Below are 10645 nucleotides of genomic sequence, written 5' to 3'. Positions count from 1 at the left end.
TCAGGGGCGATAATTCGATGTATATATATTTAGACATTATACACAACAGGCCGGGTGGGCAAAGTGCGGCCCTTCTGCCAAAACGTGAAGTGTACTAGCTAGTTTTCTTTTCTTTTAGCCTTTAGGTTTATTTGATTGGAATTAAATTTATTATATACGACTTTTTAGAAATCGGCAGTCGGTATAATTCTAACACAGACAGTATAAAGATAACAATTACACGGCTGCCACGTCTAATGCAGTGGTTAGGGCGCGGCTGCCTTCAAAAGAAAATTGGTTTTAAAGTTTTATTGTGAGCGAATTCAAACATATAATTCACTTGACAAATTAGTGAACGAACGCCAACAATATATGTACTCATTTGTTGTCCATTGCATTATCACTTTAATTGTAGGTTTGTTGGCCCAGATTTTTTTTTATTTTACCGGCCCGCCGCATAGCTTAGAATTTTAAGACCGACCCGCAAAAAAAAAAAAAAAAAAAAAAAATTGCCCACCCCTGGTCCAGATGCTAGAGTTTTAGACCAAATGGAAATTACGAGATCGAGGGATCAGGTGCATGCTGGGGTCGATTTTCTTGTCTGCGTGTGTGTACGTGAGTGTAAAATCCATGTGTGGATGGATCAGCTGCCAGTTTTGGAATCTTATTTGTAACTGCTGGTTATTGCGACACATTTCATCAGTCATCTGACGTGTATTCTTTTAACAGACATCAGTCTCACAATCCTGTGGTGCGCACCCTCCTCTAGAACTCAACAGCGCATGCGCAGGGAACAGCTTTGCATTACCCCCACTGCGGGGAATCCCCTTGATGCACTCATGCTACGTGGTTAGTGTACTTTCTGTTTTGTCGAAACCAACCGGAAGGAAAACCCAGGCAAGCAGTACGCAATTTTGTCGACTTTTATTTTCTCTTTAGCAGCATAACATGACGTGTTGTGGTCAGCGCCACGAAAAGCATGAGTAGAGTGGACGTATAAAGAAAACACCACCCGAGTATAAGCCTCACTGAGGGAAATAAAAGTGGCGGCAAAGTTCTCAGCTCTGATCACATATGCGACCGAAATTCACATCCCTGTATTCGAACAAATTTGCAAAACTGCTGGAGTCGAAATTAAGGAGAGGTCAGTCGCATTAGAATTGCCAAAACAGCTATAAGTGTGTTCAGCAAGTTAAGAAGTAATTATGTCGGAGACCAACGCAAAAAACGACGAAAATTGTTCTGAAACAGTTTTGCCAGATTCAACAAGGTGCGTATTTCATACATCAGCTTTTGTGAACTGAGTAAAATAATAATTTGATAATGAATAAGATTGTGTAAATCATGCATGTATCTGAAGCTATATATAGATGGCTTACATTTGCAGTTTGTGTGCTCTTTTATAACGGTAACAATCGAGCTATGTGTTTTCAACAGGAACCAGAAACTCCTATTGCACTGGAACCATTTCTGCTTTATTTGATTAAAATTATGTAATTGTGTGCAGCGCTGAACCAGACTTGAGTGAAGATGGAGGGTGTAAAAAGAAGAAAGAGACACTTGGACCATGGCTCTGGGCAAAAGTCCAAGGTGGTCTTTTCCCAGGACTAAGGTGGCTTGACTTTGACAAGCAAATTTTCAGTATTCCATGGCGCCATGGCAAGAACTCTGACTGGAGTGAACAAGATACACTCATCTTTAAGGTGACGCACTCAAATGAGACTTAAACTTGTTTAAGACAGACCTAGCACAACAACAACACATTTCACTGCAACTGGTTCTACTTGTCAGTTGTTGCTTGCTAGAAGAAATAATAAAAATCTGTCCGGGTAATACACTTTGCACATGATGAGACTTTTTTTTTTACCTCACTGTGGTATTTTTTAACAATGGCCAGCAATGAGATACATTTTCATGAGCATATGTTATTCAGATGCCCTTACAGCATACATGCAAAATATCTGACTATTAAATCATATTTAAGGATTCCTTTGATTCTTCTAATATTCTTCAAATATAACAAGTGAGATTTGTGAGACAACATATACCTGCTACATATACCCAGACTGCCTTGATATTGATGTGATGTTTTGTACATAATATGTACATAGACTCTCAGCTAATTGGCATCCACAGGAAGTTGGTAGATGGCAGATAGAAGTTGTTTGAGAATTACTAGAAAAAAATAGGCCTAACTATCACTGTATCATGCCATAAACTAATTGACTTGATATTAATATTGAAACAAAAGCAAATGAAGACAATTTAAGACAAACTTTATGCAACATATTTTTATTATTAAAAAAAAAAAGCTTTGAGTGTGCAGTTTTAGTTAAATGGCCATCAATAAACTTTTCAACTCATGAACACAATTTTTTTAAACTCTAAGTAACTTAGGAAAAAACCACACTCTTGAAACTGTTACAAATTCAGCATTAAATTTCTACTAGACGCTGATTTTATTTTAATTTTTATTTCAAGTATTATATCTTCAAGTTTTGTTGTTGTCAATTGCTGAGTTCTGGTCCACAGAGAGTGTGCTGTATTTATATTTATAATCTCAATCTGGAGTATATGTTTTAAAGTATGAAATGAAATAATCTATATTTATATATTTTGTATCTAATCAGGTTTTTGATGATTATGCCATAATCTAGCCTCTGTTGCTTATGTGGCAGTAAACAATAATCAACCAACCAATTAGCCTGTAGGGATGTTTTGCTATCAAACAATTCAAACAATATTAAAGCATTGTGTAAACACAATAATGAGAAGAAGAATATTCTGTAAAGAACACAGCTTAAATAAAATGAGCGCTCTTAGCATTAACAAGTAATGTACAACAAATGTGCTTTTAATAGGCACTTAAACTGTAATCTGGATACATAAAATGAATCAGATGAAAAATTCCTGAACTTTAGTCCTCATCATATTGATGATTCTTCTCCTGCAAAAACTCCATCTCATTCTCCTCAGACCTTATATGCAGAAAATACATATTAGAGGTACTTGCTTTTTCTGCTTATAAATGATAAATCATTGCACCAGGTTTTGAGATGAGTTTACATATCCTAATTTTTTTTTCTAGGAATGGGAAAAGCATAAAGGTCGATACAAAGAGTTTAGAGACACACCTGATTATGCGGCTTGGAAAACACGATTCAGGTGTGCACTAAACAGGGTAAAGGATATCGAGCCAGTCAAAGAGATGGACTGTGAGAATGGACCAAACCCATTCCGTGCCTTCCAGTTTGTTCACAGAGCAGGTGAAGTATTTAGACTAGCACTTTCTATAGATATGAGTAAAGTGGGAATTAGGATACGGCATTGAAAAAGAACAGCTTGATTTACGTAGACTGTTGTGTGGGTGTATGTGCAGGTGAGAGTAGTAATGTCCCTAAAGCTCATTACAAAAATCTATCTTTATCTCAGTAACCTCTTTCCCAGTAGTAAACATGTTTCTGAATTGAAATGGTTGTTTATTTTTAACATCAATACTCAAGTTTCAATTTATGGATTCTAGTCGATTAGGATACATCTTGACTAAAACATTTTGACCAACATTTGAGCTCATTTACTAAAGAACAAAAAAGAAAAAGTTCAAAAGAATTCAGAAACAAATGCCACAAATTAGATTTCTGTGTATGTGTATTTGTGTATGTGTGCACATGCTTGCCTTATAGTAGGACTTAAACATTCTATACCAAAATACATGGTGCAAGGTGCTAGGTCTATTATTAAGGAAGAAAATTAAAGTCACATTTCATTTTAATTATTTCATAAGTTGAATTGCTTACTATAAGCTGGAGTGTGTGGAGAAAACCCTGATAGTTAATTATTTATACAGAGCTATATCATTCAGAGAAAATATGTGGGCTGGAGTTGAAATTCAAGCTTGTGACACAATTCTTCCTCTCTTGGTGTCTAACGCTTTGCTGCTGCCTCACTACTGAACTTCAGCTTAAATCTCTATTCTCAAACATGTCAACCCACATACCACCTTACATCGTAGTGATTACAAGCATGTGGCCAGGTAGTTACTGCAGACAGAATTTCTATGCATTTAGTACATTTCTATTTTTACTGACATCATCTTGGTGAAATGGCATGCTTTCACAAACAAGGGCAGCATATTGTTTGCTTTCTCCATTTTTTTGTGTTAAGATATATTGAAAGTGCATGCATCCCTTTGTTAACTGGTGGTGCCTAGCAGAGTCAAATCTGCACCTATTTTGTGACATTTATTGATAACATTTTTCAGACTGTAGCTCCCAGAGTCCACCCAATGCAGAAATTGCCACCCATGACATCTCAGACAGAAAAGAATATTGCTCGTCAATGCTGCCTGCTGTTGTGCGAGGAATGGAGGATGTATGTATTCTAAAAACTGATAATTTTATATAAATAATAGCCAGGGTAACCATGGTAACTGGCATCACCCAGGTTGATTTCTGGTGCTAACTCTTGTAGCCATAATGTTATCAGCTTTTGATCTATAGCTTTTGTCACTAACATATTGTCCATACTTGTTTTAGATGTACATCACAATGTCTTTTGCTTAGTATTTTTCCATTTATAGCTACTGGGATGGGGGAACCCCATGAAAAACAAATATAGCCTATGACTGAACCATCAGTGAAAAGAATATTGCTGCCATATTTGGTGGGGATTTGAAATACGCTGCAGATTTTATGATGTTTCAACCACTGCTTACCTGCACCCCACCTCACCTCCCATCCCCCATACACACACACAACCCCCCAACATACAAACTAAGACTCAAACATTCCCTTATTTTTCTTGAATGGTTTGATGGAATGGTTTGCAGAATCCAAAAGTAATTTAATGCAGCATCAAGAAAACAGTTCAGATGCACTTGCTGTGACAACAGTTGGCTTTTATTTTGAAGTTTTTATATTAGGGTAGAGTGGCTTTTATCCCACTATTATTTAATATTATTCTTATTGATTGTGAATAGTATTTTATTCATTAGTATCATATTCAGGAGGATTTTTGCATTTTCAACAAATCATTTTTCTAAGGGTATAGCCTCTAAAAGTTCTTGAACATATTCTTACAGGTTAAAATTGGAGAGGGAAGAGGCCAGATGTATGGGTCAAACAACAGAATAGGAGATTATCGATCTGGTAAGACCCACTACCCCTCTTTTGGCTCAGTCTACCAGAAGTAGTGCTAGTGCTGTATATGGCTGTGTATGTAAAACATATTGCCTTATAAAGAGTAATATATACAGCTATACATTTTGTTGCTTTGTAACGGTAAATAGGGTACATGTTTATGGAGGTGAACTTAGTCCAATTACGAGGAAATATCACTTTTTCACCAACTTCTGTAAGTTTCTTGTTTTGCATTGTCCTTTTGTCTTCTTTACACCTCTGCATACACAAAAAAATAAATGCATGAGAGCTGTTTAGTTTTGCTGTGCCATTACAGGTTTGATTGAACTCCAAGCTGACCTGGTGTGTACTCCTACTGTTGTACCAGATTTGTCCTGCATTGATAAAAAAGATTTGGTTGAAGGCTTTGATCTTCCACCTCTTTCAGACATTTCCATTGATAAGAGCATCAACAGCATTGAGATGACAGGTTAGTCTTTTTGAGTTGTCACACCCTCTTTGTAGCATTTGCATCATTAAAAAACTGCTCATTTCCTTCGGAGAAATGCAATAAATTTATGGAAGGTTATTGAGTATTAGATTATTTTGTATTCTTCATTCTTTTTCTAAACAAGAAGTGTTAATTGCAATGGTGGGGAAAGTAGTTTGCAACTCTTTAACACCTTTCTATAACTGAGGAACAATTTATTGCAAAAAGAGTTGGCTGCTACTTCTGATGGAGCATGTTTCAAGGCTTGCCAGAGTAATCTTTTGCCCCGAATTATTTCGCTTAGTTCAAATTCTGAGTAGCAGCACCTTTCTGTTTATGAGCCACAAATCTTTAAACATTTATTTTCAGCTGCATGCAGAAAGAGGTCTGATTTTATGATATCATATTAAAACAATATGTTTAATTAATGTATACTGTTAACCGAGTAGTTAGACCACAGGCTTCAATACCAGAGGCAAAGACATCAGCCACCAGAAAACCTAGTATCCTTTCAGGCTTGGATACTGTTGCTTAAATCACTAGGTTGTCCTGGTGATATGGAGGTGAGCACTGACCTCACAAGAAAGCTGGACCTGAAATAAGAGCCGTCTCTAACACATTACTCTCCTGCAACCGAAAAAAACTAGAGCACTACCCTTTTACCTTTCTGTCACTTTGGCTTTAGCCTTGATGACATAAGTGTAGCTATGTTCAAACATAATGTCAAATTTTGACCTTTCATGTGCATGTTGGTGGTATGGAGACAAACAGCAGGACAGAACGTCAATATCAGCTTTACTTTTAAATATTGTGAATTGTTGTAGAGACTCGTGGAACAAGAGCTACCACAGAGCATGGAGACCTTCTTGACATTGACAGAAAGGACCTGGTCAGATTCGACCCTGATCTTTCTCTCTCGAAGATCTCCTTTGACCAAAACATTAGCAGCCTAAATATGACAAGTCAGTTTGAAAACATATTTACGTACTCTTAAAAGAATGCATAACTTTCTTAACCATCACCATGTCGCTTAACCAGATACTGTTAATATATTTCTTTCTATTTATGTTCCTTCCTTCCAGATTTCTCAATGATTCAAACCTGTAACATCTAAAACTAAGCTACAACTGCAAAGTGTTCCTTGTAACCATAACTTGAAAAACAAACTTTTCATCTGTTTTGCAATTGAAGGTACCTCCTCAATGGGCATTGAAGCAACTGCAGTTCCATTAGGGACACAAACTCAACAAGGGCTTCAGTGCAATGGTGAAGTAGATCATATTTTTCAAACAGTATCTCATACTCTCACAGGTACATATTTTTTTAAATTTAATTGTTAGAATCCTACTTTGTTTTGAAAATTGTGGGAGAAACAAAGGCATTTAAAGTGTTAAAATGAAAAGGTTGGTCCACCAGGGCAGTAGAGATCTGCACTTTGTCATCAACAGTTATCCCTCTGACAAACAGTCATTATAAAATAATTTTAATTATCTTCACAAACAGCACTATATGTACTAACAATTTTATGAGATAGTATTACCCACAAAAAAATGGTCGTGGTCAAATTTCATGCTAAAAAATAATTTGTAAATTAAACATCGGGATGTTCAAGTCAGTTTCCCTTAGACTCCACTTATGGTCATTTTAAAGAACTGCTGCTTATATTTTCTGTTTTCCGAAATGCCTATTCTTTTGTCTTTAAAAAGTCAGTAATAATTCCTCATCTTGTCACAGGTCAAGAAATGAAGGTGACTGTTCGGTTTTTTGAAAAGCCAGTATTACAAGTTCAAGTGACCAGCAAGAGTGGCTGCTATCTTTATTACAAGCAGCCATCTATGAGTAGATTTCAGCCATCACTTGACTGGGTAAATATTTATTTGTACAGTCTTTTCGTGAGTTTTAGGTCATGGTCATGTTGTTATACTGTAAAAGTGCATGTGCATACACACACATACACATTTAAAATAAATTAATGAACTGTACATGCCAGTGTCAGGGAGATGGAAGCGCAAAAGTGGAGCAGATTCTTATTCCATTTACACCGGGCATGCAGCCTGAGCAACAAGACAAGCACATGATCAGCTTGCTTGGCAACATGGAACAAGGCTTCCATATTTTTTCCAAAGATGGTGACTTGTATGTCCAGCGGATGTGCAAGTGAGTCAGTAGTGTTCAGGAAGTAAAGTGTTGTGAAGTATTTCTCTTGGCTAGTTAACTAGAATGTTGTTTCATTAGTACCTAGAGCTAACAAAGGTTAAACACCCATTATCAATATTTCTGCAGAAGTTATGTGAAGGTTTTCCCCTTCAGTTCTTGCTATATTCTAATAACAAGGTAGCTGTGATAATTTTTGGTCATATAAAGTGGGGAATCTCAAAATTTGCCGAAACTCCTGTAGTTTATTTCTATGTTTGTCAAATGTTGCATTGAGTTGCATCAAAGTCTGTAAAATACTGAATTTTGCACAGGACAAGGATTTATGCTGGCTTGCCTGGTCAGACAGGGGAAGCTGTGATGATCGAGCGGCAGAATAACGCCTTTAAAATCTTTGACTTTCACGGTTATTTCTTTCCTGCACTTGAGCAGTACAAAATGCAGAGAGGTCCAAGGCCATCACCAAATGTAATTCTTGCACTAGGGCAGAATTTCAACACAGAGAGTGAGATCTACAAAAAGCTCTTCATTACCATAACAGTTGGTCATGTCTTTGCAGATCAGTTATTAAGGCAGGTATGGGAACTATCAATCAATAAACTTGTTTTTCCAAATGCATGTTCACTAGACCCTTTTTCTGTTCATTTTGTGTCAAATTATATCACTAAAATATTACTATGATATCAGGTTGTAGAATTACTTGTATACATTTAACTTTCCTTTCTCCGAGAAAAATATTTTGTCCAATATCAAATTTCATGATGGCACAGTGAGCACCATTAAATTTTGGCAGTGTGTTTCATATATAATAAAGTATATGACAATCACCTAATAGATGGGAAATCTAGGCAAAACAATCAGACTATATTTCACTATTTTTCATTTAAATATGTGTCATTCAATTTAACTTGCTTTCCCTTAGTTGTATAGTTGATACTTTTGCAGAGCTTCATCAAAAACACACCAAGATTGTTTTCATTGTTATTATTTTCATTATTATTATGAGGTAGCTTGATGAAATTTTGTCATCTTTTTCTTTGTGTGTGTAATCTGTTGCCTTTAAGCTCTCAAGCATCTTGCCAGCAGCAAACGACACCTGCGATGAATCAATGCACATATCTTCCTCTGACAACTTTGACCAGATCTTGAGTGAATGGCCCATTGAACAAGCAGTCTATGAGCAGTGAAAAGAAGTGAGCAATGTGAAGGTTCTTCCTGCATCATAACTTTATTTTCAAAGGAAATTTCAAAGTTCTTCAGGCACATTTTGACTGCATTGTTTCATCTGAAAAAATTATATGAGACTGGCGACTGTTGTGCACTATGTGTTATATATTTCCCTATATACTGATTCCTAACTGCAGAATGAAGTATTTTTGCTTTAAAGGGTTTTTGTTTTGTTCCTTATATTCCAAGCCATGATTCTGAGGTCTATAGTAAAAATGGGTCAGTTTGAGAAGTAATAGTGCATGTTTCATTTTATTTTTGATGTTTTAAAGCAGAGAAAAGATGCTGGAACTATTTCATCATATTTTTCAAAAATACATGCAGAGTATATTTCTGAATTACAAATTTAAGAAATAATAGCATTCTTAATTTTTCGATTTGTCAATCTGGACTGTGTTATTTTACAATTTTCATATGAAGTTTTACCACTTCCATCTATTGTTATCACAAACTGTGATACATGCATTGCATTTTTAGTTTATTTTTCTGTGACGTACTTACACGTACGTAATGATAGGGAAGTTGTGAAAAAATTATCAGGTGCTTAAAAAGAGTTTACATTTATTCTTTACAGGTGTGCTTTTTAGGCTTTAATTCAAAGCCTACATCTGTGTGATTTTAAAGTGGGGGGTTTAATTTCATATAGATATACACAGGTTTAAATGCATCAGTTTAAAATACATGTCATCAGTATCAAAAGTATTATGGTGTTTCACCGTGCAGTTATGTAAGCAACAGAATGTGGATCTCACATTGCAATAATAATGGAATTCAGATTTAGTTATGTGAATGTATTGTTACCTTTACAATATATATATATTTTTTTTAATGTGGTGTGTGCACCATTCTTGTACGATACCCCTCCACACGCTGGCTGTCATTGTGATGTGACCTTTCTAATTACAGTCCATATACGTGTTGTGCTGCGACTTCAAAATGGATTATTTATACTTAACTCTCATACCCAGAATAGATGCAGATATATGCAAGTGAGCAGTGAAATCCCACAATACTGATTGTGAGTGGGAGACAATTACCCTGTGCCAAGAGTGACATTAAAGGCCATATTTATCTTTGGTGAAATTTCAAGCCTAAATGAATATATACAAGTTATGTTTGTATGGGATTATTTAAAGATAGTAATAATCATCATTGGTGGCCTACCCTTTAATTGGGTGGGAAAGAGTTAATTTATTTGTTAATTGTTGTATCTTAAAAGAAAACCCACTGACAGATCGTTTGTCTTATGTTGAACGAATGGTGTAACTGCCACAAGCCTGAGTAGTGAAGTAAGGACTATTACATTGCTTTGCTTGTCCCAAGGATTTTTTTTAAAAATGTTTTCCTTACCAATGACTACCCCTTCTTGGATTAAACTGGGGCAAAGCTGTCTTCGTGATAGGTTGAATCTCTACTCCACTGTTTTAGTTACACACGTCTCAACATTTTATAGCATTATGTGATTGTATATGTGAAGGTGTTATGCTGGTTACTGTGTAATTGTGTTATTCATGTAAATATTATGATAGATACTAAAAATCCCTTATTTGATCTTTTAACTATCATGGACTTGGGAACCCATGAAACATAAAAATATGTTTGATTATTTGTGAAAATAAAAGTTTCCTGCATACATATATATTTTTTTTTTCTTACAAGAAGCACATTGGGTGACCAA

General features: G+C 35.8%; 1 protein-coding gene across 2 annotated transcripts; it reads left to right on the top strand.

The window, feature by feature from the left end:
* Positions 1-35: 35 nt before the first annotated feature.
* On the top strand, positions 36-10600 carry LOC112576908. 2 transcript variants are annotated; one of them, XM_025259767.1, is made up of 13 exons: positions 36-91; positions 709-1249; positions 1487-1682; positions 3068-3245; positions 4241-4350; positions 5060-5126; positions 5434-5586; positions 6411-6548; positions 6778-6897; positions 7321-7451; positions 7577-7743; positions 8055-8316; positions 8805-10600. In XM_025259767.1, exons 2-13 carry the CDS (start codon positions 1185-1187, stop codon positions 8925-8927), a joined length of 1710 nt encoding a protein of 569 aa, XP_025115552.1. In that variant the 5' UTR covers positions 36-91; positions 709-1184; the 3' UTR covers positions 8928-10600. The 2 variants fall into 2 exon arrangements, with proteins under 2 accessions (XP_025115552.1, XP_025115553.1); XM_025259768.1 differs by having other exon boundaries at positions 42-1249; positions 6778-6852.
* The last annotated feature ends 45 nt before the right edge of the window (positions 10601-10645 follow it).

This window comes from Pomacea canaliculata, linkage group LG12, assembly GCF_003073045.1.
Source record: "Pomacea canaliculata isolate SZHN2017 linkage group LG12, ASM307304v1, whole genome shotgun sequence".
NCBI classification, from domain to species: domain Eukaryota; kingdom Metazoa; phylum Mollusca; class Gastropoda; order Architaenioglossa; family Ampullariidae; genus Pomacea; species Pomacea canaliculata.
This window is presented reverse-complemented; position numbering and strand designations above follow the sequence as displayed.